Below are 20,583 nucleotides of genomic sequence, written 5' to 3' on the forward strand. Positions count from 1 at the left end.
AAATAATCCTAAAAATAATTAAAATAAAAACAAAATACACAAACAATCCTAGTTTACTTAACATTGAGACGAAAGAACACATAATACAAGAGATTGCATAGATTATTTATGGTGGGCTTAAATCCATTAAATTGGGCCACTAATATGGGCCTATATCGGAAGAGACGGAAAAGAAACGGTAAATGCAAATTACCAAATCGAACCAACGACGAAAAAAATGATTTCTTTAGCAAACCGACCCGTTCATAATATATCCATCCTCTCTCTCTCTCTCTCTCTCTCTCTCTCTCTTTCGCATCACCGTTTCTGATACTTCACCCCAATATGACCGCCGATTCAACCGTCGCACACGAGAATAGTGTCGTTACCAACGGCGATGTCTCCAACGGCAACACCATCGTTTCCTCGAAGAAATCTCGCGAGAGCGACCGTCGCCGCCGCAGACGGAAGCAGAAGAAGAACAACAAAGCATCTCAGGCCGATGTAGATGAAAAAGACGTTTCCGGTGCTTCTGATTCTAAGGAGAATGCGGATCCGCAGCAACAGGTTAGCTTTGTGCTATTATTCTCGCTCTCTATTAATGGGATTGGAGATTTTCTAGGGTTTTTATTTTGTTAGGGTTTTTGATTTTTTCTTTTTTTTCGATTTTGTTTCGTATTGATTTATGGTTTGTGATTTTGTTGTTGTTGGTGGTGGTGTTAGGTTTCTGAGGAGATTGTGATAGAGTATGTTCCAGAGAAGGCTGAATTTGAAGATGGTTTTAACGATGAGTTTAAGGAGATCTTTGAGAAGTTCAACTTCCGGGAAACCGTTGCCTCTGAGGAAGACGGTAAGAAGAATGAGTCTGAGGAGAAAGAGGATGTAAAGAAGAAGGTTAACTCAGACTCAGACGACTCCGACGAGGAAGAGCAGGATAACCACCTCAGAGAGAAAGGCATCTCTAATAAGAAGAAAAAGGTCTATCTCAAATCCTATTTGTATTTTTAGCTCTTGTTTAAAGCTTGGTATACCACATTTGTTCTTATTCTGACTATTCTGTTTTCTCAGCTTCAACGTAGGATGAAGATTGCTGAGCTGAAGCAAGTTTCCGCTAGGCCTGATGTCGTTGAGGTATGAATGCTTTCCTTTGGTGCTAATAGTTCCAACTTCCAAGTATGGGTTATCTTAAGCTTTATCTCGTTGTGTAGCTCTCTATATCTTATTCAGTAGTTCTGTTTTAACATTTTCAGGTCTGGGACGCTACTTCAGCAGACCCAAAGTTGTTGGTGTTCTTGAAGTCCTATCGGAATACAGTTCCTGTTCCAAGACACTGGTCCCAGAAGAGAAAATATTTGCAGGTTTGTGATATTTTTGAGTAATGGTAGTGTAGTTAACTATATGCTTCTGTGATTTGTGGCTGTGGCACATTAGGGGAATTATATCAATAGGGATAGAACATCTGTGATAACCATGTCAATTAAGTTTCCTTATACCTATATATGCTTCTTGCAGGAGAGCGTCTGATAACCATGGCGCCTGGACTTGTAGGTGTAACCGGAGAGGACTCTTTATTATTTTTTGTTCTATATTTGAAATCTGTGGTGCTTAGTTTTGAAGATGTTTGATGCTTTTCTGGGTAAAGTGTATAACGTATCAGCTGAGTGGGATATTCCCATTCTCAAAATGTTCTTTTGTGCTTTCGTATCCATTTAGGATCTTGCTTAGATGGTCTTAGGATTCTGTCAAGTATCTTTGTGTTAGGTTATTTATTACTTGCTCTCTCTTTCTTAAGTTGGTGACATCTCATCGGGGTTTGATTTTTGCAGGGAAAGCGTGGTATTGAGAAGCAACCATTTCATCTTCCTGATTTCATTGCTGCAACCGGAATCGAGAAAATTAGACAGGTATCTTGTCTTGGAACCCGTGACTTAACTTTTCTATTGACTTGCATATTTTTCTGTCAGACGGTGTTTACTTTTATAGAAATATGCTAATTAGGTATGAGGAAACAAGCTTTTTGTCTAGCATCAGTAGATTTCTCATTCTTTTCGATCTCAGTCATACATTGTATCTGCTTGAAATTTAGTCATTTCTTGGTGCCATATTCATATTCAAATTTAAGTTATTCTTTGTCAATTTTAGTTGGATCCACTTAGGTGTAAGTCGCCAAATGCTTCTACTAGTCAGCTAATTCTTGTGTGGTTCTTGTACAGGCTTACATTGAGAAAGAAGATGGTAAAAAGTTGAAGCAAAAGCAGCGCGAGCGAATGCAACCAAAGATGGGAAAAATGGACATCGACTACCAGGTTTGTATCTTTCTTTTTGGTGATTATGTATTGATATTGTTCTATAACTGATAAGTGAAAATGAACCTTCCTTCTTCAGGTCCTCCATGATGCATTCTTCAAATACCAAACAAAGCCTAAGCTGTCAGCTTTAGGCGATTTGTATTTTGAAGGGAAAGAATTTGAGGTACTTCCTTGTGACATACTTTACATCTTTATCTAGAATTACATTGTTTGGTTTTATTTTTGTGTACCTGAATCTAATTAATACCATTTGGGAATTAGGTTAAACTGAGGGAGATGAAACCAGGGCTTTTATCACATGATTTAAAAGAAGCTCTCGGTATGCCTGAAGGCGCCCCTCCCCCATGGCTAATTAATATGCAGGTGAGTTTATTTTGACTTGTCTTGTTAATTATTCTGATTGAAATTGAATTGTTCACCTTAAATTTTGGTTTAACAGAGATATGGTCCTCCCCCGTCTTACCCACATTTGAAAATTCCTGGTTTGAATGCCCCTATTCCACTTGGAGCTAGCTTTGGTTATCATCCTGGTGGCTGGGGAAAACCTCCTGTTGATGAAGTAAGCAATTTTATCTACATTGTTTTAAATTATTGTTTGTGCCATCTAGTAACTTCATTTCTTATTTTTACTTATTTCTTCTTATTGTCTGTGTCATATAGTCTGGGCGTCCATTGTATGGAGATGTCTTTGGTGTCAATCAACAAGATCAACCTAACTATGAGGTAATTGTTTTCATCTCTCTGCTCAACTCCGATGTCTGTTTTAAAATTTTACGTCTAAATTGTAGTTGATGTGGATCGTGTGGTATTAAACTAGTGGGTACAAACCACAAGGTGTGATGTTCCTGTTGAATATTTAAAGATCAGAAAGAAGTGACGGTTATTCTTTTATCATTATTTCAGGAGGAGCCTATTGATAAGAGCAAGCACTGGGGTGATCTAGAGGAAGAGGAAGAAGAAGAGGAGGAGGAAGAAGAGGAACAAGAAGAGGAGATGGATGAAGAGGAACTAGCAGACGGCACTGAATCTGTTGATACATTGTCGAGGTATTGTTTTGCTTATGCAGGATACGTTGATGAGGTGTATTTTTATTTGTTGCTTATCATTACAATATATAAGTATAAAACTGATTTTATTTTTTTTCCTTTCTTTTCAGCACTCCTACTGGTATTGAGACACCAGATGCAATTGAACTTCGTAAGGATCAGAGAAAGGAACCCGATAGGCCTCTGTACCAGGTATGAAACCTACTGATAATCTAACTCACCACGTAGAATTTTCTAGTAATGGATGTCGAGCAATATTTCAATTCTCACCGTTGCTGCACTTTAATACTGTTTTTTAATTTGTGAAGGTTCTCGAAGAAAAGGGTGAGAGTGTTGCTGCTGGAACAGTGCTGGGAACCTCACACACGTACGTTATTAAGACTGGTACTCAAGACAAGACGGGAGCCAAAAGGGTAAGCATTCTGTTGTTTTATTACCAGTGATATGTTTACTAAAGGAATTGGTAGAGTGTGTTAGATGGCTAGCTTCATATGTTGTTACCAAATACGTAGTTGATAACAAAATTCCATATTTCCATGTTAGTTGAAAATGAGGAGGTCGTTTGGTCAAATAGGTCGTTAGTTTGTATATTCCAAAATAACCATGTAGCTTTTCTGAAGCTTTGATAGTTACACCTTGATTCTACTGCTTGCTTTATGACAAGTGGCTAATACATGCATTTGTGTCGATTTGAGCAGGTTGATTTGCTGAGAGGGCAGAAGACCGACAGAGTGGATATCAGTTTACAGCCAGAAGGGCTGGATGCTATGGAAAATGTTTTACCTGCCAAGTAAGTAGCAACACTTTTGTTGATTATCTCTACATGAGTTCATAAGACAAAACCGAATATATAGAAGTTCTAAACTAAACGATTGACTTTTTTGAAGGTATGAGGAGGCAAGAGAAGAGGAGAAATTGCGCAATAAGCCAGTGGATTTGAGTGACATGGTCGTGGAGGTAAAGTTTCTCTCTCTCTCTCTCTCTCTCTCTCTCTCTCTCTCTCTCTCTCTCTCCTTTCCCCACTCTATATTTGAAAACTATTGATATGAATGCGGATGATTAAGCTTTTTACCTTGTTGGTTAACAGCACGTGCAGCAGAACAGTAGGAAGAGGAAAATGCACGATAAGGAAGGGAAGAAGAAGAAAGATTTCAAATTCTGAGGTAGCTAAGGAGATCTATGGAAGAGACACGAAAGGATTCTGATTCTGGACATGAGAGAAAACAGAGATTCATGTTCTAGCTTTTGAGTCTGGAGTCGGAAATCTGAGTTTTTTGGTCTTAAATGCCGTGGATATACTATGTTATCATAAATCTATCTTAGCTGAAGTAAAACTTGTTTTGGATTTGAACAATTCTAAGCCTGGAAAAACCTAAAAAAAAAATGAAGAAGAAGGCTTTGTTTCGTAAACGTGATAGATTTGAGTTAACTGAATAATACTTTGCTATTAGAATGTAGAAGAGAATACAGAGGTTGTAATCTCGATATCGGAACTCTCTCTCTCAGATCAACATTGATCTCTCTCTCACTAGCACATCGCTAGAAACAATCTTCACCAGGTTCTCTCTCTAAAATCAATATATTGAAATTGAAAAGCGATACAACGTCTTTATTCATTCAAATTCCTCTTTCTCTTCTCAACTGCAAACCCTCTTTTTCCTTCCAAGTCTTCCCGAGTCAACAACTTTGACCAAAGTCAACTTCTTCTTTCTCCTTTAGCTGACGTGGCACTCTTCTTCGATAGTAAGTCTGGTGAACCGTATCAAAACGCCGTCTATATAAATCTCGAGCACCTTTAGCGTTATGTTTGTGAATTAATTCGTTAAAGAGTTATGTATGATTCAGGTTTATCGGGGGAGTTTAAAACCTGGTACGTTAACAATTCTTGGTACGCGACTTATTACTGTGTAATAACATAAAAACAGTAGTGAACGTGCGACAAAAATAGTAAAAATAATAATGCAAGGCATTTCAATGGATCCAATGTTTAAGGGGTGTTATTGGAGAGGTGATTTCTATATCCATATGGATTTGTAAATTTTAAAAATCAAAATACATGGATTTTGAAATAACAAGTTTTATCCTTAGATTTAAATCCTTCTATTTTACACTTTCAAATCCATTCAAATCCATTTAAAACATAATGTGGATTTTGAAATTCAAAAACAAATCATTAAATGAATAACATGGTATTTTAAAAAGTATTTGTAAATCACATAACCAATAACACATAATTTTGATAAGTATTTTAAAATCAATGATTGAATAACACATGATTTTTGTTTGGATTTCCAAATCCATTAAAATCATAGAACCAAAAACCCCCTCTAAAATTGATATCTAACAACTTTCTTAATTTGTTCTTCTTTTTTGACCTTTTGGTATCAATAATGTTAAGTATTTGTTCTTCTTTTTGTCAACAAGTTGAAGAAGGTGTTATAGCTTTTCACATTGTGTCACACATTCACTGCAAAACCCACTCTTCTTTTTGCCGACCTATTATACCCATATAAACCGGAATTGGTTTCTCTCCTGTGACTGTGATCCTATATCTCGGTTTAGAGTCCTCTATATATATATAATATATCATCTATACTACTTAAGAAAATTAAGTCGATAATGACCTAACAACTTCTTAACTACAGTACCTAACCTACTGAATTAGTCGGACATTATTGATATTAGGATAGTACCCGCGCTACGCCACGGGATTGTTTTATATTTTGTTTTCATTTTTATTATTTTTGGATAATTTTATGTGTTTGTAATTAAAAATCATTATTAATATAGTTTTTGACAATGTTCATTGGTAATATTTTTTGTTTTAGGTTTTTGTTATTATGTGTTGCTAGTTTTATTATTATAATGAAATTGTAGATAAAAATCAAATTTTTTCTTCTATTAGGATGTATTGGAGGACCATTATAATTGTTAGTTGTTTTGTTTTATTTTATCAATTTTGGCGTTTGATATTTAATGTTTTTATCAATACCGTTGAGATTTTTAGGAGTTTTTGGTTTTTTAAAAATTGTTTGATTGTGTTATATCAACTCTACTTCCTTACATGTTTATGAGATTAGTAAATTAATTATTAAACATATAATGAAAAAATGTTTTTTCTCGCTTCGGAAAAATTAACTCATATGAGTCGAACTTGTGTTCAAAATTGTCCAACCATTCTATTCTTCGGATATGAAACTTAATTTATTTTATGTTTTTAATCAAAAAAGAAATCCATCAAAACATTTTTTTTTCATTAACATCTCATTTTTGGGCTTTATGATTGGGCTTTTGATATGATGATTGGGTATGGTTCACCTTCTGTAAAAGTAAAACCCATTCTAGTTATATATACTGAAATCAGTCGTCGATCATACTACTGGTGTCTGCTGAGAAAGGTTCTCGTTGAAACAAAGTTAGAACCACTTCGGTTTATATATTACGAGCAAGTTTGGTTTAATTTCATTTAGGCGATGTTGTTTATCTCACGTGGCAAAACAATATGCCATGTGCTTCATTTTTAAAAAATTCTATTAATTTATTAAAAATTGACAAACAAATCAAAATATTAAAATCTATACTCAAGTTTAAGAGAAAAAGTGACATGAAAGAAAAGAGACTTATTATAGGTTGAGACATGTTGAGTTGTATTATTTGAAATGTTTTTATTAACTAACGATTTTACTGAGATGTAAAGCTGAAAAAAGCCTAAAATGTTGAGTTGTTAGAAATTAATAATTTGATTGTATTGATTATTATACCTAGACCTCTTAACTAACTATTACGGCTTTATATAAGATGGAATATATAATTAAATGTATTGGTATCTGCTTAAACAAATTAATTAATAATTTTACTATACAAAAGATCTATAGCTATAAAGCCTAGCTAATGAAATGGCCTATATTTTAAACAGCTTAATAGTTCTTTGCAAGGCTAATTTCGTGAGAGTTTTTTTTTTTTTTCATATACAAAACGCAACTTCACATTTTCACAAAGGAAGAGTTAATCTTAACAGCTTCGTAGCCACTCATGCTTCATATTTCTTATCAGACCAACAATCTGTATAGATCCTTTAGCTGCAAGTTCATAAAAGTCTAACTAAGTATTGAGGCTAGAGAAAAAGGTCTAAAAGTATGAATTCTTCAACAAACGTACATATATTATATAGCATACTAATCACAGAAGCAAACATGCAAACCGTAACAGTTGGACAAAACTCAACGGACGGTGACTTTTAAGGGTGGTGTAAGAACAACCGTGACTTATTCATCCTTCCCCAAGTCTCACCTCCTTCCTTTATTTCCAACGCAATCTCTACAAACCAAAATCTAATTCCCATCATATATATACTTACTAAACCGACTTTGATCAGTGCCAGAACTCACAATTTTAGACTACTTGCGAAGCACCAAAAACCTTTTAAAACCCTCAAGGTCAAGGTTTCCAATGCGTCTCCTTTGGATCATACACTCTTGACTCATGAAATTTAACAGTAAACAACATATCATCAACCGCACAATACGGTTCTTGCCACAGAGCACTCAAATTATCTACTCCTTCCCATGACTTCAATTTAGTTTCTTTGGGCTCCTAAGCATAATTAAGAACAGTGCTTATCCATCACGTAAATCTTTTTTTAAGGAGAGGTCAAGCTGCTGCTTCAGCCGCCAAGACCGACTAGAGTAAAAAAAAAACTTTGTTTCTCGTTTTCTTTATTTCAAGTTTTGTTGTGTGTGGTTTCCTTTTAATCTTTGTTCTCAAATGCTAACGATTTTATGATAATCTTTGTCTTCTGTGTTATGACAAGTTTTGATTATTGTCCTCTATCCGAATTTTGCCATTGCTTGGTTTGTTCTTGTTATTTAACGAACCATATTAAACCGGGTATGTCGTTATATGTGCAAAGAAGAACATAAGTAGTATTGATTAAACGACAAAATAAAGTAGTATTATTTAACTTTTAAGCCTACTTATTTTAAAAACTAAGCCCAACAAAATTAAAATCAAGTTTAAGAGAAAAAATGACATGGAAAAAAAAGACTTGTTATAGGTTGAGACATATTGAGTTGTATTATCTGAAATGTTTTTATTGGCTAATGATTTTACTGAAATGTCAAACTGAGAAGAGCCTAAAGTGTTGAGTTGTCAGATAAGGAGAGCAACACATTTTAGTTTTATTGTATTGATTCCTCTTAGATCTATATGAGATAACTAGAGGACTCTATTATAAGAAAGACGACAATTGTAAGAGTTAAAGAACTCAAGACTGAGATATTTTTTTTAAGTGAGATTGTTTGAGTTTTGATACTCCTCTCAAATCAAACCAACCAAATCCAAAAATTGAATCAGAACCGAATTCGAAGTTAACCCAAAAGTTCATCACTAATGGTGTGGTGTCATGAACCATTAGTTGAAAGACGAATTACCTTATAAATAACCATAGAGGCTTCTTTTTCACACACACACACACACTTCACTTAAGAAAATGGAAAACTCTTTACGAAGTTACAGACTTGTGCTTCTTCTACTAGCAATTGCTCTGGTCCTATGTCTAACCATGATTGAGCTGAGTCTTCTTATTATAGCTGACGGAGCGTTAGACACTAACAGCAAGGTCTGTAACCAAAGTAATACCTTTTTCTATACTCGCTAAGAGTTTACTACTTTTTAAAAAAATTTCTTATTAGGTTTGTGCAGTGACGTGCCTCATGTGTAATGAAAAGGGCATTTGCCCAAGGCCACAATATAATAAAAGCTGCAAGATCATATATATTTTTAGTTAGGTTATGTATTTAGTTTGAAAATATGTTTATGCTTTTTATTAATTCTTCTTATTTCATATTTCTTAATCTTTTATTTGTATTAATAGAGCATTATATAATGTATTAGATGTTTGAAAGTAAAATGAAAAACTATATGAAAATTGAAAACTTGTTTAAAATTTTTATACGAAAATATATTTTTAATGAACTAACAAAATGTTAATGTGACAATAAAAAATAGATGGTATGATATTTTAGAGTCTATTTTATATGTTATAAAAACACATACGTAAAAATATTTTACTTATGTTTTGTTCATATTTTACATATGTTTTTCTTATTTTTTGTTAATATATACCATTTCAAAGAACAAAAAAAATAACTAATTTCTGCAATATATAAACAATCACACTTACAATTTATATATTTATATAGAATTTAATGTAAACTATACTCAATGTATCAAACAATCAAATAATATATATATATATAGATGATTTTATCATAATAACAAAATAATATAAATATATAAACAATTAAATTTTTTTATCATCTACCTATCGTATATGTAACCATCTAGTATATATATCATTTTTAACCTTTTTTAATAACAAAGAACATATTTTTTAATTCGCCCTAAGCCTATATGAACCTAAGCACGACACTAGGTTTGTGTAGTGTATCTTGGCAAAAGAGAACATGATGATCCTGAACTTGTCACAGCTTCTCATCATCAAATGCTTGAATCACTTCTTCAAAGGTACTTAAATTTAATGATCTTTCGAAAATGCCAAATCTCTATAGAGAATAATAATACCTATATTAGACATTTTTTGTTTGTCATATATATACATTTTTATCTTCATTTGTTAACAGATATATACAAAGAGGTTGATAATAAATTACATTCGTTCCTTGTCACCTAAGAAAGTCTACTCGCTAATACTGATATACTCTGTTTTCTTTTGTTTGCCATGTTATATACAGCAAAGAAGACGCACATAACTCAATGATCTACAGCTACCAACATGGATTCTCTGGTTTTGCAGCACTTCTTACATCTTCACAAGCAAAGGAAATTTCAGGTACTCAACAAAATTCAAACTCACATATGAGGAAAATTCTGATCTTTTTGGCTGCAAAGACAAAGTTTCTAAACCAGAATCTTGTAAATAAACACATGCAGAGCATCCAGCCGTAATCCATGTTATACCAAACCGGATTCTGAAACTGAAAACCACAAGAACTTGGGATCACCTTGGCCTCTCCCCAATTCCAACTTCTTTTACTTCTTCATCATTATCTGTAAAAGGTCTTCTTCATGACACCAACTTGGGCAGTGAAGCTATCATCGGTGTCATCACACTAATCTCTCTCTCTCTCTTTCATTGGCTCAAATTATGTATGCATGTATATGAGGGATATGGCCAGAGTCAAAGGTAGTCAACGATCAAGGTCTTGGACCAATACCTAAGCGTTGGAAAGGAAAATGTGAACCAGGAGAACAGTCGCCACACTACATTGCAACAAGAAGCTAAGTACTATCTTAAGGGTCTACTCGCCGAGAATGGGGGAAAATTCAACAGAACAATCATCCAAGATTTCAAATCCACCAGAGATGCAAACGGTCACGGCACGTATACAGCCACAATAGCCGGTGGCTCATTCGTTCCAAATGTGAGCTTCTATGGTCAGTGCCGGCCAGACAATCAGGAGTGCCCTAAGCAAAAATAAAAAAATGTGCCCTTTTAAGTTTTATATAGATGGCCACAATTTTATTTTAAAGTCTTTTTACATCTGAGCCGTTATACATATCCAAAAAAAGGCATTTTATTTCTAAGTAAAAAAATCCTCAAAATTTGAGGCCCGAATACTTGGCTTCAGTGGCTTCCCATGTGGGCCGAGCTTGTCTATGGTCTAGCGGCTCTAGCAAAATGTATTGATATATAAAAGATTTGTCTACGGAGGAGGACTTGTAAACCCTGAAAAAGCTGCAAAACCGAATGGGTTTAGGGTTTATTGAAACCGGGTACCCGAACCCGATCGGGTACCCGAACTAACCCGAACATGTATAAACATAGTGAAAAATAGTCACTAGTGGGATTCAAACCGATGATCTAAAGCATTAAGTGGGTGCATTGTAACCATTTTGCCACTTTAATATCTTTGACTAATTCTCAAACCTCCACTATTTATATATTACTACGTACACCTTTCATTTTTTTAAAAGGAATTTAGATATGAGAGATTTTACTTTTTATGTAGAGACTTAATTGCATTTTTTTATTCCATACTCATGAACTCTAGATACCAAAATATTATTTTTACATATTAAAAAAACACAAAGAAGAAGAAAAGCAAAACAAATAGAACATTTTCTACAATAAACATGTATGCCATACATTTTCTTCACATTTAATATCAGAGTTGGAGAGATTTAAATTCAGATTTATCCGAAATCTGATATGAATATTAGAACTATCCGAATAGGTCTAGGACTCCTTTACCGAAATACCCGACCAAACCCGAACGGGTACCCGAATACCCGAACGGGTACCCGAATGCCCAGGGCTATAACATGGACTGATGGTGTTCATAACGTTACCATTCCCGTCTCTATTAAGACAAAGATCACGATCAAGCATTAGCAATATAACTCATTACTGTGTAACCGATAAAGATCGATGTAAAAAACAGAGCCATATGATGCTCATGGTCTTTGTCCTTATGTAAACTTTAGAACCAAAACAAAAGATATGCACCGCCGCTTCGTTAGCGACGTCTTCTTTGTTTACTTATTTTAAAAATTGATCCGAGTACTTTGGTCATTAGATTTAGGTCTAAGGGATAAATCCATGACCGTGATCTATTTCAATATCAGTGTATGTACCTTGTTTTGTTTAGTCTTAAGACAAAAAAAAAAATACGTATATTTTTCACGACATTCGCTCCTGAAACCAAATATGTAATGTTTTTTTTGTTATATATGTATAGCCATGATCCAGGTTTGTTGGGGAGTTTTTATTCCTGCATGTGTGTACTCAATTTATAATATTCTATTAATTTTCCAAATATTAGGAGACGAATAATTTGGCGACACCTCATTCCGGGTGAGCAATGAAACTGCGTCAAAGTGCCAAAATTATGCCGCGCATTGCCCTACCACCATATGCATAATGCATGGCATGATGACTTGTAGGGTTCCTAAATTGCCTTTGTTCACCATTCTTTTAACACAATCTTGTCTATATCTCCTTTCTTTCTTCTCACTTGATGCATAGACACTCTCTATGGGAGACAGATTTACGAAATAAAATTTTTCTATATATACCTAACTAGATAGTTGCTCTTGTTGTACGAAAAAATATTTGCGTCAACTTTACCGTAATTTTTTGTTATAAAATAATAGCAGAATTTTTATTTATTTTACTATATACATTTTATAATATTCTACATTTAACTTACTTTATTTAATATTATGATTTCAACCCGGTAAATAATACAATGTTCAAATCCGTGAATTACATAAATTTAGTAAAATCCATAAAATAAAACAAAATCCGTATTAAAGCGGCCGTGTTTACAAATCTCAATTTAACATTTTGATTTTTAGTTGTATATATTATATTGAATAAAATCTAACATTTGTGATTTCTTAGATTTTAACAATATGTCACTGCATCGATGTACAATGCGAAATTTTTTTTAATAAATTAGATATAATATTTTATATTTTTAGCATATAAACAATGTTGTATCTTAGTTTTAAAACATATCTGTCATTATTAACGATTTACGAATGCAAATATTAAATCCCAGTTTTATAAAATAAAATTAAGTTTTATAATTATTCTAAATAGTTTGTTATTGTTTCCTAAGATTTTTAAAACAATAAATAAAATCTATTAAATAATTTCAAAAATATTTTTTATTATTTTATAAACTAATCTAAACTTTTCTTTTATAATTTATTAAATTAATTAAAATGCAATAGTATTTTTTATAATATGTCACCTGATAGTAAGGTTAAACTTCGGGAAACAACATCGTTTTATATAATTTTGAGAAAAAAATGAAATAAAATAAGTTTCATCTATATTCACTTACCATTTATCCTCTAAAAATAAAAAAAAACGATCCATGAAATGAATTTTGTCTACATTCACTTACCAATTGGGTACTGTTCTAGTGAAATGAATTGTATCATGAGTTTTCAAAATTCACTGATAACGGATGTACTGATCATTGATCCATGTTTTATTTCACTAAAAATATTTTTAACCTTAATATTCTAAAAAGATTAAAAATAAAACAATACTTTATCTTTTCGAACACGCTGAACAAACGGGTCACATATGTTTCCTCGTATCACCTTTGGATTCCACTATTAAAGATATTTAACTATTGGTGGTCACTATTTTCTCTATAAACAAGGTTTTATTATGAGTTTATGACCATTCTAGGTTTATTCCAAGGGTTTTATGGATTTTTTTTAGAATCTAGAACGTAATGTTAAAACATGTAGTTCTTTTTTATTATATATGTGACATTGATTAGTAACAAAGTCTTTGTTGAAATCACACACACAAAAAAAAAGCAAAACATACAAATGCAAAAATTGACGCCTTCATTGCATAACAAAATTGGCGCCTTCATTTGGTAACTTCTTCTTCGTGTATAAGAGTTAAAGTTTTAATAATAAATAATATAGACATCATATCAAATCTATATCACAGTTAGTATTAAAAAAAATCTATAAAATTTTAACAAAACATAATTACTAAAAAAAACAAAATCCACAACTTTTTTGAAATCCAACATTGTCCTAAATATTATTTTCTAACTTTGTAAACCAAGTTTTTATATAATAAGATGTGTGTAATCCTCTTTTTTCATAAGCATAAAACCAAAACAATTATTAATTGTAAACCAAATTGGTTTTTGTTTCGGTTCAATTAGAGAATTGAGAGTAGTGTCAAACTCACACCAACCAAAAATGAAAATGTACTTTAATGATGATAAAACCGAGTATTAACCGAAGTTTGTTTTGAGTTTGACACTACTCTCAATTCTCTAATTGAACCAAACCAAATCCAAAAAATTGAATCCGAACAGGATTCGAATCCAAGACAAAAACTTCACCCCTGGTGGTGGTGGAACGTGAATTGACAGACGCATTAGGTATTATATTTACACAAGCAAAGAGCTTCTATGCCACCACCAACACACTTCTCACTTAAGAATATGGATAACTCTTTACAAAGTTCCAAACTTATGCTTCTATTGGCAATTTCTTTGGTCCTATTTCTTAACACAGAGCTGAGTTTTCTTACAGCTGCAGGAGCCTTAGACAATGATAGCAAGGTATGCGTATGCAACTAACTTACTCTATTTTGCGAAAAATCCCTAAGAGTTTACTGATTTTTTGGCGGATTTATTAGGTTTATATAGTGTATCTTGGCAAAAGAGAACATGATGATCCTGAACTTGTCACAGCTTCTCATCATCAAATGCTTGAATCACTTCTTCAAAGGTACTTAAATTTAATGATCTTTCGAAAATGCCAAATCTCTATAGAGAATAATAATACCTATATTAGACATTTTTTGTTTGTCATATATATACATTTTTATCTTCATTTGTTAACAGATATATACAAAGAGGTTGATAATAAATTACATTCGTTCCTTGTCACCTAAGAAAGTCTACTCGCTAATACTGATATACTCTGTTTTCTTTTGTTTGCCATATTATATACAGCAAAGAAGACGCACATAACTCAATGATCTACAGCTACCAACATGGATTCTCTGGTTTTGCGGCACTTCTTACATCTTCACAAGCAAAGGAAATTTCAGGTACTCAACAAAATTCAAACTCACATATGAGGAAAATTCTGATCTTTTTGGCTGCAAAGACAAAGTTTCTAAACCAGAATCTTGTAAATAAACACATGCAGAGCATCCAGCCGTAATCCATGTTATACCAAACCGGATTCTGAAACTGAAAACCACAAGAACTTGGGATCACCTTGGCCTCTCCCCAATTCCAACTTCTTTTACTTCTTCATCATTATCTGTAAAAGGTCTTCTTCATGACACCAACTTGGGCAGTGAAGCTATCATCGGTGTCATTGATTCCGGTCTCTCTAACTCCAACTCTAACTCTCTCCTTCTCTATCTACCCTTGGCTCACATCATGTATGTATGTATATTCAGGGATATGGCCAGAGTCAAAGGTAGTCAACGATCAAGGCCTTGGACCAATACCTAAGCGTTGGAGAGGAAAATGTGAACCAGGAGAACAGTTTAACGCCACAATACATTGCAACAACAAGTTAATAGGAGCTACGTACTATCTAAATGGTCTACTCGCCGCGGTTGGAGGAAAATTCAACAGAACAATCATCCAAGATTTCAAATCCACCAGAGATGCAAACGGTCACGGCACACATACGGCCACAATAGCCGGTGGCTCATTCGTTCCCAACGTGAGCTTCTATGGTCTAGCCGGAGGTACTGATATATAGAAGATTTTTCCAAACTAAGCCCAGAGTATTCACCAGAGAAATTAGCTTAAGAGTCAAGGTACCGGTTTTTAAGACAATAATTTGTCTCCTTTCTAACCGATCGATGTGGGATTCTTATCAGGTATGGTCCGAGGTGGAGCTCCTCGGGCCCGCATAGCCTCGTACAAGGCGTGTTGGAACATAATGGGAGACGAAGGAGGACGAACTGAGGGAAGATGCACATCTGCTGATATGTGGAAGGCTTTTGATGATGCTATACATGATGGGGTTGACGTTTTGTCGGTTTCTATTGGGGGGAGTATCCCCGAGGACTCCGAGGTCGATAAGCTCGATTATATCGCAGCTTTTCACGCGGTGGCTAAAGGGATTACGGTTGTGGCTGCTGCGGGTAACGAAGGGCCTGGTGCTCAGACTGTTGACAATGTTGCTCCTTGGCTCTTGACCGTTGCTGCAACTACTCTTGACCGGTCTTTTCCTACAAAGATCACACTTGGGAATAAACAAACCCTCATGGTAATTAAGTTTTGTTTCCAAAACAAACTCAACGTTTAAACCTTAAACCCTAAACCCTAATTCTTACTTTTTTTTGTTGGTGTCTAACTAGGCTGAATCTCTGTTCACTGGACCGGAGATTTCAACCGGTTTANTTAATAGGAGCTACGTACTATCTAAATGGTCTACTCGCCGCGGTTGGAGGAAAATTCAACAGAACAATCATCCAAGATTTCAAATCCACCAGAGATGCAAACGGTCACGGCACACATACGGCCACAATAGCCGGTGGCTCATTCGTTCCCAACGTGAGCTTCTATGGTCTAGCCGGAGGTACTGATATATAGAAGATTTTTCCAAACTAAGCCCAGAGTATTCACCAGAGAAATTAGCTTAAGAGTCAAGGTACCGGTTTTTAAGACAATAATTTGTCTCCTTTCTAACCGATCGATGTGGGATTCTTATCAGGTATGGTCCGAGGTGGAGCTCCTCGGGCCCGCATAGCCTCGTACAAGGCGTGTTGGAACATAATGGGAGACGAAGGAGGACGAACTGAGGGAAGATGCACATCTGCTGATATGTGGAAGGCTTTTGATGATGCTATACATGATGGGGTTGACGTTTTGTCGGTTTCTATTGGGGGGAGTATCCCCGAGGACTCCGAGGTCGATAAGCTCGATTATATCGCAGCTTTTCACGCGGTGGCTAAAGGGATTACGGTTGTGGCTGCTGCGGGTAACGAAGGGCCTGGTGCTCAGACTGTTGACAATGTTGCTCCTTGGCTCTTGACCGTTGCTGCAACTACTCTTGACCGGTCTTTTCCTACAAAGATCACACTTGGGAATAAACAAACCCTCATGGTAATTAAGTTTTGTTTCCAAAACAAACTCAACGTTTAAACCTTAAACCCTAAACCCTAATTCTTACTTTTTTTTGTTGGTGTCTAACTAGGCTGAATCTCTGTTCACTGGACCGGAGATTTCAACCGGTTTAGCTTTCTTAGACTCAGACAGTGATGATAATGTTGATGTAAAGGGGAAAACAGTTCTTGTTTTCGATAGTCTTCTCCAATTGCAGGGAAAGATGTAGCAGCAGTCATCTTAGCCCAAAAGCCTGACGATCTTCTTTCTCGATGCAATGGTTTACAGTGCATTTACGCAGATTACGAGCTTGGAACTGACATTTTAAAATATATACGTACCACCAGGTACCTATCTTTGAAACATAAAATAAAACTCTGTTACACTTTTGAAATATATACATACATCATTGATCTGTCGAGCCAACAGATCTCCCACTGTGAGAATTAGTGCGGCTACTACACTAACCGGTCAACCTGCAACGACTAAAGTTGCTGCATTCTCATGTAGAGGACCTAATTCGGTTTCACCAGCCATTCTCAAGGTTATAAAGCCATTTGTTTATTTATAATTTGAAATCTTTTTGAGTAAACTTGTTAAATATCTGGTCACGTTTTACTCTGTAGCCTGATATAGCAGCTCCGGGTGTGAGCATACTCGCAGCGTTAAGTCCGCTTGATCCTGATGCGCACAACGGATTTGGACTTGATTCAGGGACATCGATGTCGACCCCTGTTGTTTCCGGAATTATAGCTCTGCTTAAATCTCTACACCCTAACTGGTCTCCTGCTGCAATGAGATCAGCTTTGGTCACAACAGGTTCTTGCTTCTTCTTATTCTTCTTTTTCATAAATAAACCGACGACTAATCAGATTTCTTTTGAAGCTTGGAGGACAAGTCCAACTGGAGAACCCATTTTTGCTGAAGGATCAAACAAGAAGCTAGCAGATCCATTTGACTATGGAGGTGGACTTGTAAACCCTGAAAAAGCTGCAAATCCCGGACTTGTCTACGATATGGGGATCAAAGATTACATCAGTTATATGTGTTCTGCGGGTTATAACGACTCCTCAATTTCTCGTGTGCTCAGTAAAAAGACTAAATGTCAAATTCCTGAGCCATCAATTTTTGATATCAACTTACCTTCAATCACAATTCCAAATCTTGAGAAAGAGGTCACACTCACAAGAACTGTAACCAATGTTGGACCCATCAAGTCAGTCTATAAAGCTGTGATCGAGTCTCCTCTTGGTGTAACTCTCACCGTGAAGCCGACCACACTCGTGTTTAACTCTGCAGCCAACAGAGTACTCACTTTCTCGGTTAAGGCTAAAACGAGTCACAAAGTCAACACTGGCTACTTCTTTGGCAGCTTAACATGGACTGATGGTGTTCATAACGTTACCATTCCTGTCTCTGTTAAGACAAAGATCACGATCAAGCATTAGCAAGATACTCATTACTATGTAACCGATTTAGATCGATGTAATAAACAGAGCCATATGACGCTCATGGTCTTTGTCCTTATGTAAACTTTAGAACCAAAACAAAAGAAATGCACCGCCGGTTCGTTAGCGACGTCTTCTTTGTTTACTTATTTTAAAAATTGATCCGAGTACTTTGGTCATTAGGTCTAGGGATAATAAATCCATGACCGTGATCTATTTCAATATCAGTGTATGTACCTTGTTTTGTTTAGTCTTAAGACAAAAAAAATATGTATATTTCTCACGACATTTGCTCCTGAAACCAAATATGTAACGTTTTTATTTTGTTATATGTATAGCCATGATCCAGGTTTGTTGGGTAGTTTTTGTTCCTCCATGTGTGTACTCAATTTATATACTGCATTGTAATGTGATGGAAACAAACTGAACATACTGTTGATTTTTATTAATTATAATATTCCATTACTTTTCCAAATATTAGGAGACGAATAATATGGCGACACCTCATTCCGGGAGAGCAATGAAACTGCGACAAATTGCCAAAATTATGCCGCGCATTGCCCTACCACCATATATGCATGGCATGATGACTTGTAGGGTTCCTAAATTGCCTTTGTTCACCATTCTTTCAACACAATATATTTTTCATCTTTAAAATGTAAACTTTTGGCTATCAAATTTGGTTATATAGTTCAAAATCGATCGCCAACAAAAAACTTTGAGAAGGTTTGATGGCGGAACAGATAATATTATTTGTTTAATATAATTTTTTTTACTGATTATGTTTTGTTCAAATTTTAGTTATTTTTAATACTAACTATGATATATATATTTGATATGATGTTCATATTATTTATTATTAAAACTTGAACTCTTATACATGAAATAAGAAGTGTGTGGAATTAATAAACGATTTTTTTATGATGAAATATAATAAACTAGATCAGACCCGTGTATTAACGCGGATATAAGAAAAAAACTGGATTTTTTAAAATATTAATTTTCTTTCATTTGATTTTTTTTGGAAAAAACCGGATTTAGAGTCACACACTCCATCATGCAACACAATTTTTTTATATATTATTACATGATAATAAAATTAGTTTTTAATTCTATGCACTCAATCCCAATGAGTAACATTTATAATTTTCATATCAAAAAAATGTGCATTGTATCAAAATTATACCTTACTTAATATTTTATAAAAACATGAATAAAACATAATTCTCAAAAAAAAACTGAAAATTAATTTTATCTCATGTTTAAAAAAGTAACAATATCTTAAATATATTTGTTTCATATTTTGTAATCTCATAAGTAATAGTTTTACTACTTGTCCAACATTATCATAAATTAATCAAAAATTCAAAGACGTTATTATGAGAAAATTATTTTTTTTATGTAAAGGTACAGTATCTACAATTTTTTTTTCTTTTAGGATTAATAATTGAAAGTATAATTTATTTAATTATGGTATTATAGTAAGTAATTGTATAATTTTCTTAATTCTTTTTCTTCAAGAATTAGTAATTTAAAATTAGAATTAGTATCATTTTTTATATACAAACTTATTAATGTCTTACTTATGTTAATCACTTTTATGTATAAATTTATTTTTATTATATGATTACAATAAATAATAATTGCAATTAAATTGCAAATATTTTCCTTATTAATTGCACATATTTTCCTATTGAAATTAGTAATTTAATAGATAACTTTCCTATTAGAATTAGTTTTATTAAATAAATTTTTAATTTTACTATAATTATTAAATAAATTTTATTTTCACACATGTCAAAATATTATCGATATACTTGACACATGTCGCGATTATAAGAATTACTAACTTTGAAAACTAAGGTTTATATAATAAAATAGCTAAATTTCATTGCAAATTAAATTGTCTAAGGTTTATTTTTCATTTTTTTTCTATAAACAAACCGTCTAATTGATTTCCTTTAAAGCTTGGAGGACGAGTCCATCTAGAGAACCTTTTTTTTTTTTAAGGATCAAACAAGACGCTAGCAGATCCATTTGACTATGGAGGAGGACTTGTAAACCCTGAAAAAGCTACAAACCCGGGACTTGTCTACGACATGGGGATCGAAGATTACATCATCTATATATGTTTTTTTTTTTTTTTTTTTTAAAA

General features: G+C 34.0%; 3 protein-coding genes across 3 annotated transcripts; all 3 read left to right on the forward strand.

The window, feature by feature from the left end:
- On the forward strand, positions 241–4,749 carry LOC104722890 (splicing factor 3B subunit 2). The gene is made up of 16 exons (XM_010441145.2): positions 241–546; positions 703–957; positions 1,048–1,110; positions 1,230–1,337; positions 1,806–1,883; positions 2,193–2,285; positions 2,365–2,451; positions 2,550–2,651; positions 2,728–2,847; positions 2,949–3,011; positions 3,192–3,334; positions 3,445–3,526; positions 3,643–3,747; positions 4,033–4,124; positions 4,222–4,291; positions 4,422–4,749. The coding sequence occupies exons 1-16, from the start codon at positions 325–327 to the stop codon at positions 4,494–4,496; spliced, it is 1,758 nt and encodes a 585-aa protein (XP_010439447.1). The 5' UTR covers positions 241–324; the 3' UTR covers positions 4,497–4,749.
- LOC104727862 (subtilisin-like protease SBT3.13) lies at positions 8,823–10,833 on the forward strand. The gene is given in 7 exon segments (XM_019231824.1): positions 8,823–8,951; positions 9,768–9,859; positions 10,087–10,184; positions 10,286–10,465; positions 10,516–10,605; positions 10,608–10,631; positions 10,634–10,833. Coding segments are annotated over 7 exon segments (813 nt in total).
- On the forward strand, positions 14,330–18,650 carry LOC104727863 (subtilisin-like protease SBT3.13). The gene is given in 11 exon segments (XM_019232256.1): positions 14,330–14,463; positions 14,541–14,632; positions 14,860–14,957; positions 15,059–15,241; positions 15,318–15,614; positions 15,750–16,141; positions 17,072–17,180; positions 17,183–17,327; positions 17,410–17,524; positions 17,607–17,799; positions 17,866–18,650. Coding segments are annotated over 11 exon segments (2,307 nt in total). The 5' UTR covers positions 14,330–14,343; the 3' UTR covers positions 18,429–18,650.

The sequence above is a fragment of the Camelina sativa genome, chromosome 11 (assembly GCF_000633955.1).
Source record: "Camelina sativa cultivar DH55 chromosome 11, Cs, whole genome shotgun sequence".
NCBI lineage: Eukaryota > Viridiplantae > Streptophyta > Magnoliopsida > Brassicales > Brassicaceae > Camelina > Camelina sativa.